At 41.1% G+C, this 18,119-nt stretch overlaps 1 protein-coding gene across 4 annotated transcripts in view; it reads right to left on the minus strand.

Annotated features, from left to right (window-relative positions):
• Nucleotides 1-18,119, minus strand: part of NIPAL3 (NIPA like domain containing 3) — a 114,468-nt gene that overhangs the window by 35,927 nt on the left and 60,422 nt on the right. For 3 of the 4 annotated variants that reach the window (XM_037828164.1, XM_037828165.1, XM_037828166.1), the window contains 2 exons: nt 17,752-17,923; nt 4,948-5,007 (listed from right to left, as the gene is read on the minus strand). In XM_037828164.1, the coding sequence (XP_037684092.1) occupies nt 4,948-5,007; nt 17,752-17,923 (232 nt within the window). The remainder of the gene's footprint in view (nt 1-4,947; nt 5,008-17,751; nt 17,924-18,119) is intronic. The other variant, XM_037828167.1, reaches the window with a different exon arrangement.

The following is an 18,119-nucleotide window of genomic DNA, read 5'->3' on the forward strand; positions in this document are numbered from 1 at the left end:
GTGGCCATGGACTGGCCCTGAAGGGGGCTTTCAGTCCCTTTTCTGGCTCAGTGGAGAAAGCCTCGGCCATTTTCAGTTCAGCGCTCTGACCCAGACAAAGGTGGAGATACCACAGGCAGAGGGACTATTCATTTTAGCCATTCTGGTATTGCATTGTGGTTTTGTTTTGTTTTGTTTAATTATAATCTCTAGTTTGCATTGATTGTATTTCGCCCCCAATCCCACTCTATTTTTAACACCTTGCAATGTTGACATTCATTTGTTCTACCACATATAAACATATTTGTACCTTTTATTACAATTGTTGAGCACCCTACATTTCGCTGAGTTATACAGTCCCAGTCTTTATCTTTCCTCTTTTGTTCTGGTCTCCCACATAGCCCTAACTTTCCTCTTTCAACCATGCTCACAGTCATCTTTGTTCAGTGTACTTACATTGCTGTGCTACCATCTCCCAAAACTGTTTTCCAAACCTCTCATTCCTGTCTTCCTTTCTGTCTGCAGTGCTTCCTTTAGTGTCTCCTGTAGAGCAGGCATCTTGTTCACAAACTCTGTCATTGTCTGTCTGTCAAAGAATATTTTAAGCTCTCCCTCATATTTGAAGGACAGTTTTGCCGGATATAGGATTCTTGGTTGGTGGTTTTTCTCTTTCAGTATCTTAAATGTATCACCCCACTTCCTTCTCGCCTCCATGGTTTCTATTGAGAAATCCGAACATAGTCTTATCAAGCTTCCTTTGTACGTGATGGATTGCTTTTCTCTTGCTGCTTTCAGGATTGTCCCTTTATCTTTGACGTTTGATAATCTGATTATTAAGAGTCTTGGTGTAGGCCTATTCAGATCTATTCTGTTCAGGGTATGCTGTGCTTCTTGGATCCGTAATTTTATGTCTTCCATAAGAGATGGGAAATTTTTGTTGATTATTTCCTCTATTATTGCTTCTGCCCCTTTTCCTTTCTCTTCTCCTTATGGGACACAAATGACACGTACATTCCCACATTTTGTTTTGTCCTTAAGTTCACGGAGACATTGTTCATATTTTTCCATTCATTTCTCCCTCTGTTATTTTGTGCGTAGGTTTTCAGGTGTCTTGTTGTCCAGTTCCTAACGTTTTCTTCTGCCTCTTGAGATCTGCTGCTGTATGTTTCCATTGTGTCTTTCGTCTCATGTGTTGTGTCTTTCATTTCCATAGATTCTGCCAGTTGTTTTTTTGAACTTTCGATTTCTACCTTATGTACGCCCAGTGTTTTCATTATATGCTTCATCTCTTTTGCCATATCTTCCCTAAACTTTTTGAATTGACTTAGTATTAGTTGTTTAAATTCCTGTATCTCAGTTGAAGTGTAAGTTTTTTCCTTTACTGGGTCATAACTTCATTTTTCTTAGTGTAGGGTATAGTTTTCTGTTGTATAGGCATCTGATTTCCTTGGTTACCCCAATCAGGTTTTCCCAGACCAGAATGGGTTCAGGTCTCAGAAGGAGGCAATAGCATCACGACTCCCTAAGGGTATGTCTTAGAAGATTGGTACACCCTGTGAAGCCTCAAGTCACTGTGCTTCTCTACCTAGCAGGCGGCACCTGTCAGCCTGTAGCTCCAGACTGGTGTAAGGAGGTGTGGCTTGTGGCTGTTTTCCCCTGGGCTCTGGGGTCTGATTCTCAATGGAAGGTGGGTAGTAGAGCTCAGCACCACCTTCTTCCTCTTAGGGAAAATACACCCCCTAGGGAGAGGTCATTTACATTTGAATAGTCTCTTTGCCTGTGCTATCTCCACTCTTGTCTGGGTCAGAGTGCTGGGAACTGAAAATGGCTGAGGCTTTCTCCACTGAGCTGGAAAAGGGACTGAAAGCCCCCTTCAGGGCCAGTCCATGGCCACCCTCCAGCTCTCCAAGGTCAGTCATCACCAAAAGCCTCTGTCTGCTTGTTGGGGATTCATATTTTGTATTGAGCAGTCCATGTTTGTTAATTAAACCCCCAGTTGGAGCTCAGCTGAGCTATATCCACTTGCTTTGAGAGTGCTGCTCTCTAACACTGCGAGGCTTTGCAGTTTGGGCCATGGGGGGAGGGGGCTCCTGGCTTGGATCCGCAGTTTTTACTTACAGATTTTATGCTAAAATCTCAGGCATGCCTCCCAATGCAGGTTGGTGTATGATAAGTGGATAGTCACGTTTGTCCCCCCACAGTTATTGCAGATTATTTACTAGTTGTTCCTGGTTGTTTACTAGTTGTTCCAGGGGGGACAAACTAGCTTCCACTCCTCTCTATGCTGCCATCTTCTTCTGTCTCCTCTGCATTGTGGTTTTAATATACATTTCACAGGGAATGTTTTAAGGCTAGAATCACTTTATGGGCAAGTTATAAAAAAAATAATAGAACAATGCATCAAAAGCATTGTTGCAATTTTTAAAAAATCACCTCATCTTTTCTCAACTGGCTATTTAACCTCCCCGAGGAAACTATCTAAATACTATGAACAATCACCTCAACAGACCTGTCAGAGACTGTTAGTGGTCTAGGAGGGGTGGTCCTGGGTGAAGGACAACAGCCTTCTGCCTCTTCCCTGAAGTCCTGCCACACTCCAGCTCAACTCCATGGTGAAAGCCACTTGAGGTCCGACTCATCCAGGAAGCCAAAAAGGAATGAAAGTCTGAGCTACACCTTTGGTAACCACAGGCCACTGGATTTTTCTGGGACACTCCTGACAATACCTATTTTGTTTCACTGTTTCAAAAAAAATGTGATAGCATGTTAATTTCCTTTACTTTTATTCTTAGAACTGGGTCTCATAAGTGTAGGAGGTGCTCAAACACTGGTTGGTTGTTCAGTGAATGAATGAACCATGGCTAAACTCAGCAGAGTAAGTTCTGTGCTAAGGTACACAAGTCTGTCTTAAGTTTCCTTCAGGCAGGATTGCCTTACTCATTTCCATACCTGTGGTGTCCAGCACAGGTCGAGCACTGAGTGAATGTTTGCTGAATTTAGTGGACCTTTAGGCAGGGCAGCCACGTATAGCTGTGCAGGTTGTTCACTGCACAAGGGAATTTAGCTTAAGGAGTGAGAAGTGCTAAAATCCAGTCCATGCTTTGCTCTCTGAGATATGCACCCACAGGGCTATGGCTCCCCAGGGAGGGCATCTTTTTCCATTTCCCACAAAGCACTGTCTCATTCCCGACTGCCTAGAGCAGCCCTGGACAGGATGCAAACCTCTACAATGGCTTCAGAACCATCCCAGGATCCCTTTCAATTAGCACTTATGCAAGACAACCTAAGCCTTTGGCCTTCTTGGCATCATTTCTTGATGAATAGTAGACCCAAAGCTTCCAAGCTTCCAGTTCTGCATTTCTTAGTGAAAGATTCTCTTCTTTTTCAGCTCCCAGGCCCCACCCTGATCTTACTCTACACCGATGATTTAAAACAGTGGTTCCCAAACTTGGCTGTGCATCCAAAACATCTGGGGAGCTTCTTCCCTCTGACATTCTGTTTTAATATTTTTTTCAGACATACAGAATAGCTGATAGAATTGTATAGTGAAAATCCATAATCCCCCCACCTAGATTCTAAATTGACATCTTGCTATACTTGCTTTATCACATATCTATCCATGTCTCCATTCCTCTATCCATTCATCAATCCATGTTATTTTTTGATGCATTTCAAAGTAAGTTGCAGATATCAGTATATACTTCACCGTGGGGAGTTTTATAAGAATGCAAACACTTGGGCCCTTCCCCAGACCTCAGAATCTCTGGGGATAGGGCCTTTGCACATCCCCCCGCCACTCCTCTGTTTCCCCTCACATTTAGAAAGAAAGTCAAACCCCTTAGCATGGCTTCTAAGGCCCTACATCAGCTGTCCCCTGTATGCCTCCCTGATCTCATGTTCTCTGTTCCCCTTTCTCACCACCCTCCAGCTATACTGGCCTTACTGATACTGGACACACCATACCTATTCCTGCCTCAGGGCCTTGGCACCTGCTCTTCCCTCTGTGAGAACACACTGCCCAAAGATCTCGGTATGGCAGGCTCCTTGGTATCATTGAAGTCTGAGGGAAAACCATGATCAGTCTAGGTAAAGTTATCCCTATCTCCGCAATCCCCCACTAAGAAGCATTCCATTTTCTCTGAAACAGTCACTATGATCTAAAATTGTTTATTTGTTTATTTATTATATGTCCCTCCCACTACACTGTAGACTCCATAAGACCAGGAACCCCATCTGTTTTACTACTGTATCCTTGGCACCTACAGAGCCTGGAACTTAGTAGGTGTTTTGGGGGGAACACTTCTTTCCCACTCCTTGGGTTTCCATGTGGAGGGACCTCCAACAGAGTGACACTTCGGCCTCTTGCCCCATTGGTCTACATTTCTCACATGGATGGCAACAATCTCTCAAAAGAATTTAAACACTGGGGCTTTATTATCTTTTCTTCCTTCTCTGCTCCAGATTGTATGAGGCAGTAATTCTGGAAGTATCTCCCCTCTGCAAACTCAAATGTTTCCTTGTGGGGGCTGGGTGCTAAGGGGGATTGGGGGAGGGTGCGAGCAAATTCATTTGGCTGCACACTAAGGTATATGCTCCAGTCTAGCATTTATCAGTAATGAAGCAGAATTTTTAATCTCCAGTGTTTGACACCTGTGTCTATCTCCCATTGCTTCAGAACTCAGAGAAGGAAGGTAACTTATTGGGTCTTCCAAAATCCCAACAATAAATGCTCAACAAATACTGATTGAAGGGAATGAAGGAAAGTTCATTTTTAAAAGCCTCACAGATGACTTTGATGTACAGCCAAGTTTAGAAACCACTGATTAGAAAACCCCCATCAGCCAGATGAGGGTGGAATATTGAACCACAGAGGGGAGACAGAGGATCTCTAAATTGGGCAAGTGGTTTTCTAATAAACAAAATGCACAAACATAAAATTAATAACAGGGTTTAAATCACTGAACTTACTCAGAAAGTCTTTAGGTTTCCATTTTTCTTTGATGAATATGATTCCTATGATGGCACTAGCTGTTAAAAAAAAAAAGGCACAGGGAAAAGAGGATTGAAGTTGCCGTCAATCAAGGAAGGTCCCTCTGCCCCTGCCCTTCAGGTTGGTTCACTTGCACTGGTATTTCCTAAACTCTCACTCGAACTCCCAACAGCTCCGTCCCCTCTGTTCCTCTGTTATTCCATCTCGGAAAGGGAGCCTCTTCCCCGATCCTTCCCAGTGGCTTCCTACAAGGCCAGGAGCACTGTGTGCTGAGTACCTACTGTGCAACAGGCAACCTACACAACTTATTTCTGGCATGTCCCCACTTTGACGTGGGTACTGCTATGATTATTCCAGTTTGACAAGTGGGGACGCTGAGGCCAAGAGAGAGGAAGGACCCGTCCAAGATCACACAGCTGGTAAGGGAAGGCAAGATATGAACCCAGGAGTGTCAAATGCCGCTTCCACAGCAACACCTGCCTTTGACATTTGCCCTGGTTTCCTTCTCTCCCTGACTCACCTATGTTTACAGATGTGCACAAACTCCCTCGTGACTGCCCTGAAGGATGGGACTGGTGTCACTGTGGATGGTGCAGTGGAGGGAAATTAGACCTGGATTACTCTCCCAGTTCCACTCCCAGGCTGTGTGTCCTTGGGCAAGTCACTCCATCTGTGTCTCAGTTTCCTAGCTTATGAGATGGCATGCTGGGTCCAGCTGGTACCAGCTCTCTGACTGTTAGTTATTCAAGAAACCATGGGTAGCTTGAAACTGGCCACAGTGGGAGAACTTACCCCCTGTAAGTTGGCAAATGTTACAAGTCAAGGCTTCCTTTCTGTCTTTTTCTCTTTCCCTCTTTTCCCTCTTTCTCTACCCCACTTTCTTTTTTTGGAAAGCCAGCTTATCAGCACACTTCTGAAAATATCTACCTCTCTGAGTTTCAGGTGTGAATAAATGAGATAATATACGGAAATCATTCGGCACAGAATACATGCTAATAATAACAGCTCAACTATTATTCTTATTAAAGTAAATGGAGCAATGACAAGTAACAGGTACCCAATCAATGGTAGTTATATATATTGAATAATAAACATTGTTTTCATTGGATGATTTCAGCTCTAAAAACCCTTAACTCCCAATGGCTGATATCTGAAGTTTCATCATCACAAGTCAGCCCTATTTTTTTTTTTTTTTTTTTTTTCATTTTGCAGAATAAATTTTATTTACTCTTTACACCAAAATTAAATAAAGGTATTCTGGAAATTTTGAAAGTTAACATTACATCTCAATATTTAGTGTCTGTACATTGTATAATTGAATTTAAATAAAGAAAACCCAGCTCATAACAGTGCATTCCCTTTGGAAGAAAAAGTTTGGCTTTCAAATTAGCCAAGCATAGATAATGAACAATAAAAAGCTACTGTGTAAGGGAAATACAGCTTTTTTTTTTTTTCATGTTTTCTCCAGCACTAAATTGTTTTTGAAAGCCAGAAATGATGAAGGTTACTCACACCAAAGTGAAACATCTTCTAGTGCCAGTTTTAACAAATATTTTTAAAGGACGTACAGGAAATAATAGCAAACAGGCTTAACGTTTACTCCATACCTAATGTACAAGTTTATAGAAGTATCCTTTAAAAATATATATAGTAATTGCATTCAACCAAAAAGTTACTCATAAAAGACTAACTTCTGTGTAGTCATATAATGTGGGGAGCCGCTTTCCGGGTTAAGGCCTAGTGGACACGCCGCGACCTGCTCCAGAGTAGCCCCCGCCCATCGTTTGAGCCAAGATGGCGCCCGTATCCTGCTTCCGCATATGACGCATGAGGCAGCGGTTGCTGCTAGCCTATTGTACACGCTTACGTAGTGCCAGCACATTGGTTGTAACTATTGTATATAAGAAATTACCCGGGCTAGCCTCGGGGAGACAGCCCACAGGGAGCCGTGCCTGACGGCCGCATAGAGGTTGTTCTCCCACGGGGTATAGGGCCTCGTGTGGAATATGTAACAGAGAAAGTTTTCTTCCTGGCTCCAGTAAAAGGCTTGCATTCACTGCCATTGTGTGCCTCAAGTGTCAGTTTGTCTGTGTCTCTCCCTCTTTCCCTCTGTTCTCCTTGCCGGCCGAGGACAGGACGCGCGGGACCGAGCGAGAAGGCGCCGGACAATATAAACCTAAGAAAATTATTAAATGGACAGCCTCAAAATTATTGCATTAACTTGAAATTAATCTTGTGGCGGAAAAATGCATATGGCTGACCAAAGTGAGGCAAATAGTTCTCTTGCTTTATGAGCTACCTTCACATTATCCTCACAGGCTCATCTGCTTCCAGATTATATCTGGGGATTATAAATGTAAATCAGAAAGAATTGCCAGGCTTTGTACCAGTTTTTGGTGCTCTGATCTGACAACCTCAGTTAAAAGAGTAGAGAAATTAGGTAATTTCCTGGACTGAGCTAAAGCCAGAGGTCTGAATTAGCTGTTTCTGAAGCAGATCAAGTTCATGGCCTCGGGGTGAGTGATTAGATCAACAAATATTTTCCCTTGTACATTTTCTTTCATGCCGTTTTGTAAATCTTTGTTAGAAAAAATATTAGAATTTTCTCCTGGCCATACAAAATTATAATTCCACAAAACTAATTACTTAACCACTGTTAGATAAGTTATTGGATTCCCTTTTAGGTATTATAAAGAAATTGATTAGAAAACACCTTTTTTTTTTTTTTTTTTTTCCATAATATAATGAAGAAAATTTTCCCATGGGAGCAAACTGTCAGATTTTTAAATTGTATTCTAAAATTCTTAAACATATTCTATAAAAACCAAAGACCTTTTAAAACTGCAATAGTAACTTGGAAGAAATTCTTTAAATACTGAATATTCAAATTCTGTACTAAATTTAACCTCTAACATATGTATAGTTTATCTGACAGACACAAGACGGGTGAAATACACATTTGAAGAAAAATACTAAATTCCACTAGATGTATTCATATTGTAATTGTTTAGATCCTTAATATTGGTTAGTAAAGTTCTTTCCCCTCTTAAGCAGCTCAATTTCATGCATAAATATATCCTGTTGAGACTTAAAAACAAATAATTTTGAGATTCTACCTCTCCCCTCTCCCCCTTATATTTTTTTTTTTTTAATCATCATTTTATTGAGATATATTCACATACCACGCAGTCATACAAAACAAATTGTACTTTCGATTGTTTACAGTACCATTACATAGTTGTACATTCATCACCTAAATCAATCCCTGACACCTTCATTAGCACACACATAAAAATAACAAGAATAATAATTAGAGTGAAAAAGAGCAATTGAAGTAAAAAAGAACACTAGGTACCTTTGTCTGTTTGTTTGCTTCCCCTACTTTTCTACACATCGATCCATAAACTAGACAAAGTGGAGTTTGGTCCTTATGGCATTCCCAATCCCACTGTCACCCCTCATAAGCTACATTTTTTTTTTTTTATTTTTTTATTTTTTTTTTATTTTATTTTTTTTTAATCATCATTTTATTGAGATATATTCACATACCACGCAGTCATACAAAATAAATTGTACTTTCGATTGTTTACAGTACCATTACATAGTTGTACATTCATCACCTAAATCAATCCCTGACACCTTCATTAGCACACACACAAAAATAACAAGAATAATAATTAGAGTGAAAAAGAGCAATTGAAGTAAAAAAGAACACTGGGTACCTTTGTCTGTTTGTTTCCTTCCCCTACTTTTCTACACATCCATCCATAAACTAGACAAAGTGGTGTTTGGTCCTTATGGCTTTCCCAATCCCATTGTCACCCCTCATAAGCTACATTTTTATACAACTATAAGCTACATTTTTATACAACTGTCTTCGAGATTCATGGGTTCTGGGTTGTAGTTTAATAGTTTCAGGTATCCACCATCAGCTACCCCAATTCTTTAGAACCTAAAAAAGGTTGTCTAAAGTGTGCGTAAGAGTGCCCACCAGAGTGATCTCTCGGCTCGTTTTGGAATCTCTCTGCCACTGAAGCTTATTTCATTTCCTTTCACATCCCCCTTTTGGTCAAGAAGATGTTCTCCATCCCACGATGCCGGGTCTACATTCCTCCCCGGGAGTCATATTCCACGTTGCCAGGGAGATTCACTTCCCTGGGTGTCTGATCCCACGTAGGGGGGAGGGCAGTGATTTCACCTTTCAAGTTGGCTTAGCCAGAGAGAGAGGGCCACATCTGAGCAACAAAGAGGCATTCAGGAGGAGACTCTTAGGCACAAATACAGGGAGGCCTAGCCTCTCCTTTGCCGCAACCGTCTTCCCAAGGGTAAAACTTATGGTAGAGGGCTCAACCCATCAAACCACCAGTCCCCTATGTCTGTGGTCATGTTAGCAACCATGGAGGTGGGGTAGGCGAATACCCCTGCATTCTCCACAGGCTCCTCAAGGGGGCACTACATCGTTTTTTTTTTTTTTTTTTTCCTTGTTTGTCTTTTTTCTTTTTTTTTTTTTTTAACTTTCCCTTCTTTTTTCAAATCAACTGTATGAAAAAAAAAGTTAAAAAGAAAACAAACATACAATAAAAGAACATTTCAAAGAGACCATAGCAAGGGAGTAAGAAAAAGACAACTATCCTAAGATAACTGCTTAACTTCCAACATGTTCCTACTTTACCCCAAGAAAGTTACATACTATAGCAACATTTCCTACTACATCCATCAGAAATTAACAGACCATAGTCATTTCTGGGCATCCCCAGAACGTTAAATAGCTTATCTGTTCTTCTTGGATTATTGTTCCCCCTTCCTTAATTGCTCTCTACTGCTAGTTCCCCTACATTCTACATTATAAACCATTTGTTTTACATTTTTCAAAGTTCACATTAGTGGTAGCATATAATATTTCTCTTTTTGTGCCTGGCTTATTTCGCTCAGCATTATGTCTTCAAGGTTCATCCATGTTGTCATATGTTTCACCAGATCGTTCCTTCTTACTGCCACGTAGTATTCCATCGTGTGTATATACCACATTTTATTTATCCACTCATCTGTTGATGGACATTTGGGTTGTTTCCATCTCTTGGCAATTGTGAATAATGCTGCTATGAACATTGGCGTGCAGATATCTGTTCGTGTCACTGCTTTCCGATCTTCCGGGTATATACCGAGAAGTGCAATCGCTGGATCGAATGGTAGCTCTATCTCTAGTTTTCTAAGGAACTGCCAGACTGACTTCCAGAGTGGCTGAACCATTATACAGTCCCACCAACAATGAATAAGAGTTCCAATTTCTCCACATCCCCTCCAGCATTTGTAGTTTCCTGTTTGTTTAATGACAGCCATTCTAACCGGTGTTAGATGGTATCTCATTGTGGTCTTAATTTGCATCTCTCTAATAGCTAGTGAAGCTGAACATTTTTCATGTGTTTCTTGGCCATTTGTATTTCCTCTTCAGAGAACTGTCTTTTCATATCTTTTGCCCATTTTATAATTGGGCTGTCTGTACTATTGTCATTGAGTTGTAGGATTTCTTTATATATGCAAGATATCAGTCTTTTGTCAGATACATGGTTTCCAAAAATTTTTTCCCATTGAGTTGGCTGCCTCTTTACCTTTTTGAGAAATTCCTTTGAGGTGCAGAAACTTCTAAGCTTGAGGAGTTCCCATTTATCTATTTTCTCTTTTGTTGCTTGTGCTTTGGGTGTAAAGTCTAGGAAGTGGCCTCCTAATACAAGGTCTTGAAGATGTTTTCCTACATTATCTTCTAGGAGTTTAATGGTACTTTCTTTTATATTGAGATCTTTGGTCCATTTTGAGTTAATTTTTGTGTAGGGGGTGAGGTAGGGGTCCTCTTTCATTCTTTTGGATATGGATATCCAACTCTCCCAGCCCCATTTGTTGAAAAGTCCATTATGGCTCAGTTCGGTGACTTTGGGGGCCTTATCAAAGATCAGTCGGCCATAGATCTGAGGGTCTATCTCTGAATTCTCAATTCGATTCCATTGATCTATATGTCTATCTTTGTGCCAGTACCATGCTGTTTTGGCAACTGTGGCTTTATAATAAGCTTCAAAGTCAGGGAGTGTAAGTCCTCCCACTTCGTTTTTCTTTTTTAAAGTGTCTTTAGCAATTCGAGGCATCTTCCCTTTCCAAATAAATTTGATAACTAGCTTTTCCAAGTCTGCAAAGTAGGTTGTTGGAATTTTGATTGGGATTGCATTGAATCTGTAGATGAGTTTGGGTAGAATTGACATCTTAATGACATTTAGCCTTCCTATCCATGAACATGGAATATTTTTCCATCTTTTAAGGTCCCCTTCTATTTCTTTTAGTAGAGTTATGTAGTTTTCTTTGTATAGGTCTTTTACATCTTTGGTTAAGTTTATTCCTAGGTACTTGATTTTTTTAGTTGCTATTGAAAATGGTATCTTTTTCTTGAGTGTCTCTTCAGTTTGTTCATTTCTAGCATATAGAAACATTACTGACTTATGTGCATTAATCTTGTATCCCGCTACTTTGCTAAATTTGTTTATTAGCTCTAGTAGGTGTATCGTTGATTTCTCAGGGTTTTCTAGATATAAGATCATATCATCTGCAAACAATGACAGTTTTACTTCTTCTTTTCCAATTTGGATGCCTTTTATTTCTTTGTCTTGCCGGATTGCCCTGGCTAGCACTTCCAGCACAATGTTGAATAACAGTGGTGACAGCGGGCATCCTTGTCTTGTTCCTGATCTTAGAGGGAAGGCTTTCAGTCTCTCACCATTGAGTACTATGCTGGCTGTGGGTTTTTCATATATGCTCTTTATCATGTTGAGGAAGTTTCCTTCAATTCCTACCTTTTGAAGTGTTTTTATCAAAAACGGATGTTGGATTTTGTCAAATGCTTTTTCAGCATCTATTGAGATGATCAATTGATTTTTCCCTTTCGAGTTTTTAATGTGTTGTAATACATTGATTGTTTTTCTTATGTTGAACCATCCTTGCATGCCTGGAATGAACCCCACTTGGTCATGGTGTATGATTTTTTTAATGTGTCTTTGGATTCGATTTGCAAGTATTTTGTTGAGGATTTTTGCATCTATATTCATTAGGGAGATTGGCCGGTAGTTTTCCTTTTTTGTAGCATCTTTGCCTGGTTTTGGTATTAGATTGATGTTAGCTTCATAAAATGAATTAGGTAGTGTTCCATTTTTTTCAATGTTTTGAAAGAGTTTGAGTAAGATTGGTGTCAGTTCTTTCTGGAAAGTTTGGTAGAATTCCCCTGTGAAGCCATCTGGCCCTGGGCATTTATTTGTGGGAAGATTTTTGATGACTGATTGGATCTCTTTGCTTGTGATGGGTTGGTTGAGGTCTTCTATTTCTTCTCTGGTCAGTCTAGGTTGTTCATATGTTTCCAGGAAATTGTCCATTTCTTCTACATTATCCAGTTTGTTGCCATACAGTTGTTCATAATATCCTCTTATAATTTTTTAATTTCTTCAGGATCTGCAGTTATGTCACCTTTTTCATTCATTATTTTGTTTATATGGGTCTTCTCTCTTTTTGATTTTGTCAGTCTAGCTAGGGGCTTGTCAATCTTGTTGATCTTCTCAAAGAACCAACTTTTGGTGATATTTATCCTTTCTATTGTTTTTTTGTTCTCTATGTCATTTATTTCTGCTTTAATCCTTGTTATTTCTTTTCTTGTACTTGGTTTAGGATTGGTTTGCTGTTCATTTTCTAGCTTCTTCAGTTGATCCATTAGTTCTTTGATTTTGGCTCTTTCTTCTTCCTTTTAATATATGCGTTTAGTGCTATAAATTTTCCCCTTAGCACTGCTTTTGCTGCATCCCATAGGTTTTGGTATGTTGTGTTCTCATTTTCATTCGTCTCTATATATTTAGCAATTTCTCTTGCTATTTCTTCTTTAACCCACTGATTGTTTAGGAGTGTGTTGTTTAACCTCCAGGTATTTGTGAATTTTCTAAGTCTCTGATGGTTATTGACTTCTAATTGTATTCCATTGTGGTCAGAGAATGTGCTTTGAATAATTTCAATCTTTTTAAATTTATTGAGGCTTGTTTTATGTCCCAGCATATGATCTATTCTGGAGAAAGTTCCGTGAGCACTAGAAAAGTATGTGTATCCTGTTGATTTGGGATGTAATGTCCTGTAGATGTCTGTTAAATCTAATTCATTTATCAGATTGTTTAGGTTTTCAATTTCCTTATTGGTCTTCTGTCTGGTTGATCTATCTATAGGAGAGAGTGATGTGTTGAAGTCTCCCACAATTATTGTGGAAACATCAATTGCTTCCTTTAGTTTTGCCAATGTTTCTCTCATGTATTTTGTGGCACCTTGATTGGGTGCATAGACATTTACGATTGTTATTTCTTCTTGCTGAATTGCCCCTTTTATTAGTATGTAGTGGCCTTTTTGTCTCTCAAAACATCCCTGCATTTGAAGTCTATTTTATCTGAGATTAATATTGCTACAACCTGCTTTCTTTTGGCTGTAGCTTGCATGAAATATTTTTTTCCATCCTTTCACTTTCAGTTTCTTTGTGTCCCTGTGTCTAAGATGAGTCTCTTGTATGCAACATATTGATGGTTCATTTTTTTGATCCATTCTGCGAATCTATATCTTTTAATTGGGGAGTTTAATCCATTTACATTCAACGTTAAAACCGTGAAGGCATTTCTTGAATCGGCCATCTTATCCTTTGGATTATGTTTGCCATATTTTTCCCTCTCTCTATTAATATCCTTTATTGTACCCATACCGAATCTCTTTAGTACTGAACCTTTCTCCAAGTCTCTCTGTCCTGTCTTTGTTTCTCTGTCTGTAGGGCTCCCTTTAGTATCTCCAGTAGGGCAGGTCTCTTGTTAGCAAATTCTCTCAGCATTTGTTTGTCTGTGAAAAATTTAAGCTCTCCCTCAAATTTGAAGGAGAGCTTTGCTGGATAAAGTATTCTTGGCTGGAAATTCCTCTCACTCAGAATTTTAAATATATCGTGCCACTGCCTTCTCGCCTCCATGGTGGCTGCTGAGTAGTCACTACTTAGTCTTATGCTGTTTCCTTTGTATGTGGTGAATTGCTTTTCTCTTGCTGCTTTCAGAACTTGCTCCTTCTCTTCTATGTTTGACAGTGTGATCAGTATATGTCTTGGAGTGGGTTTTTTTGGATTTATTCTATTTGGAGTTCGCTGAGCATTTATGATTTGTGTATTTATGTTGTTTAGAAGATTTGGGAAGTTTTCCCCAACAATTTCTTTGAATACTCTTCCTAGACCTTTACCCTTTTCTTCCCCTTCTGGGACACCAATGAGTCTTATATTCGGACGTTTCATATTATCTATCATATCCCTGAGGTCCATTTCGAGTTTTTCAATTTTTTTCCCCATTCTTTCTTTTATGTTTTCATTTTCCATTCTGTCATCTTCCAGGTCACTGATTCGTTGTTCAACTTCCTCTAGTCTTGTACTATGAGTGTCCAGAATCTTTTTAATTTGGTCAACAGTTTCTTTAATTTCCATAAGATCATCCATTTTTTTATTTAGTCTTGCAATGTCTTCTTTATGCTCTTCTAGGGTCTTCTTGATTTCCTTCATATCCCGTACTAGGGTCTCATTGTTCATCTTTAGTTCTTTGAGTAGCTGCTCTAGGTGTGTCTCTTCTGGTCTTTTGATTTGGGTGCTTGGGCTTGGGTTATCCATATCGTCTGGTTTTTTCATATGCTTTATAATTTTCTGTTGTTTTTGGCCTCGTGGCATTTGCTGACCTTGATAGGGTTCTTTTAGGGTTTGTAGACCAGTATGAAGTCCTTATCTCTAATTTATCAGATCTACAGCTTCGTGGAGTACACTTTCTCTAACTAACCAGCAGGTGGCGTCCACGAGCCACCTGTTCTCCACAAGCCAGATCTCCCCTGCTTAGCCTTTTTGGTGAGTGGGGGAGTGAGTCTTGTGGGGCCCAATTGGTGTCCCAAGCTTGCGTGTGTAGTTGGTGTTGCCTGCCCTGTATGTGGGGCGTGTTTCTGGGCAGTCGGGGAGGGGGGGTGGCCCTAACAATCAAATCTCCCTGATGATCCTAGAGTTTTAAAGCTACTGCAATAGTCTAATCCTTCAGTTCAGTCCTGCCACAGTTTGTCTCTGCCACTGACCCACAAGTCTTTGGTATTGGCGTATGGCTCCTGAGACTTGCAAGTGGGCCCCTCTTCCAGGCTGTGCACCCCGGGTCCTCTGTTGAGGGATGACTGTGCTATGTCGCAGGTGAGTGCCGTCCCCCCAGGGCAGTTCTGGGCTGCTGGGCTGTGTTGGGAGGCTCCCAGTCTGCTCAAATGATGGCTGAATGGGGCTCTGTTAATTCACACTGCTCCCCCTTCCCAGCTCTGGGACATTCAGCTGAGGTTGCAGGGAAGGCTAATGTCCACGCCCAGTTTTGTGGTGTGTGCCTGTTATTTGAAGCACTTCCGTCACACTGGGTTGTCTGGGGCCGCTCTGGGCTATGGGGCTGGCGATGGGCAGGAGTGTTTCCTGTCCACCAGGATGGTGGCTGTGAGCGGACACCCCCCTTTTCTTGGGAAGTTGTGTTGTTTAGTGAATTTTCTCAGCCACTGGATTATTGCCTTTGTCTCAGAGCTCTCTTAGTTCTGCTCTTGACTTGACGTGCCCAAATTTCAATTCTTTGAAGCTTTCTGTATTGAGCTTCTTAGAGTAATTGTTTTAGAAAAAGCAAAAAGGATTTAAAAAAAAAAAAAAAAAAAAAAAAAAAAACAAAAAAACGGCCCTCCTCAGAGATCTAATGGGTTATTGAAATGCTAATAGACAAAGCAACCAGGGCCATTAAGGAAAAGTGCCCAGGGCAGAGAGATCAGCCTTGCTTCGGGATTTGCATATGCGCCTCAAGGCCTGATCTCCGCCCCTCCCCCTTCCGTGTTCACCAGAACTCCAAAAATCCTCCGCCCTTATTTTGGAGTTTTTCGTGTTGTTTTTTTTCTATGCCTGTCTCCTCTCTGCTGGGCTGGCTGCTCTCAGAGTCTCTGGTGTCTGGCCTCAGTCTATCTATGGTTGGAGTTTGAATCAGTAGAATGAGTTTCCGGTAAGAGCAGCCACTGCAATTCTCCCTTCTCCTTCCTGGAGCTGACAGCCCCTCCTCCCCCGGGACTGAGCCTGGCAGGGAGGGGCGCGGGTCCCCTGGCCGCAAAAACTTACAGATTTCGCTGATCTCAGCAGTTCCACGTTTTCATGAGTGTTGTATGAAGTATGCCCAAAGACAGATTGCTCTGTGGTGTCCAGTCCACGCAGTTCCTGGCTTTTTACCTACTTTCCTGGAGGAGTAACTAAAACATACAGCTCACCAGTCTGCCATCTTGCCCCGCCTCAGCCCTATTTTTAAAATAAGTAGATTATTCGATCCTTCTTAAAATTTAAATACTAATGTTTTAAGTACTTAGTCACTCATCCTTAAGGTGAATAAAGGTTCCAGACCCTATGGAGCTACCAGCACAGGGCAAAACAGAGAGAGAAGGTTAGAGACCTACATACCTGTAGGGGCCGGGCAGTACCATGAATGTGGAAAGTGGGCCACGTGGGGGACAACAGGGAAAAGCGGGGACTACAGAAAACTAGTCGCTTCAACTAAAGGCATCCAAATTACATTAAAAAAATAGTATGTGGGAAAACGCACAGCGTATCTGAGGACTGGGCTGCCAATTTACCAAAGTTCGTCAAGAAAAGGAGAGTCTTATAATAGGATCAGGGAAAGCAAATAGGTTTCCACTCCTTTGCCAAATCCAGGTGCATTGGTAATGGCTGTCTGAAGTCCTGAGAATTCTGAAGCCCCATCTAGGCTTGCTGGGAAGGGGTGCTAGGGCTGATTAATGATGTCTACCATGGGCACAAGAGGGGGCACATCATCACTATGCGTGTGCCATGCACCTGCCATCCCTGGTGTAGAAGAGGGCCCTCTTAACTCAAGGAGGAAGACCCGAAATAATACATCCTCCTTAAAGAGCAAAGAGAGCTTCTGGGCAGTGCAATCCTTCCCAGCAAGACAGAAAGGAAGGGAAACATCTTAAAGCAAGTTCACTGTCCCAGCCCCTCTGTACAAAAAGCTATTGTTCAGTAATCTACTAACATCTTTTAGTTAAGAAGAAATATTTTTTTTCTAAAGCTATTTTATTTGTGGCCTAAAGCTCCTTTATCTTTCAGTTGGTTCAAATGCTCTGAAACACTGGTTCAGTGATGACAGAAGCCACAGAATGACGTCAGATGACAAAGCTAATGGTGTTTTAAAAATATCAGTTGATGGAAAAAGATAAGAGAGCAATCCTAACATGTATTTCTTAGAAGTGCAGGATATCCAAACCCTATACAAGCTTAGGTTATCTTGTTGGTATTAAGGTGAATGGTTTAAGGTTCATCTTTCTTCTGCAATAGAAATAAAAAATGATTCTGATAAATGATTCTGGAGCCAGCGAGCCCAGTTTATATCCCAGTCCTGCCACATTCTAGCTGTGTCTTTAGATAAGCAACTTCACCTCTCTGTGCCTCAGTTTCCTCATCTGTAAAATGGGGATGGATAATAACTGTACCTCACTCATAATGCTGCAGGGACAATGAGATGAATTAATACCAAGTGCTTAGAACAGGGCCCAGCCTGTGTGATACCCTTTGTAAATACTAGCTACTAGTATCAGTGCAAGCGCTGGTTTGTTTACTGAGTATCCTTGTCTCTGGCGGTGACACCCTGGTCACCCAGTGGACGAGTCCCAGGGTGGGGTGGGCAGGGCTCTGGCCTTACCGATCACGGAGACGGCGCTGAGAGGCACGATGAGTGAAAGTGGAGCGAAGGCGTACGAGGCAAACACGCCGAGCTCACCCAGGAGCATCAGGAACAGGCCCAGCCACCATGTCTTGGTCTTGAAATAGGCCCGGGGGTCCTTGGAGCCCGCCAGGCGGATGTGGCAGTACTTCTAAGAAACCCACGAGGGTGATTAACCCGGATGGTTGGAAAAAAGCAACACTACGACGCATGTATACTCAATCTACCCCTCCCCACTTTTAAAACATAATTTAGAAAAACTGGTCAAGCTATTTGGAATATTTACTCAGAGTAGAGTAATACAGTATCTATCTGACTACTAGATTTTTATTCTAAGAGAAGAGTTC

Source organism: Choloepus didactylus, chromosome 2 (assembly GCF_015220235.1).
Source record: "Choloepus didactylus isolate mChoDid1 chromosome 2, mChoDid1.pri, whole genome shotgun sequence".
Lineage (NCBI taxonomy): Eukaryota > Metazoa > Chordata > Mammalia > Pilosa > Megalonychidae > Choloepus > Choloepus didactylus.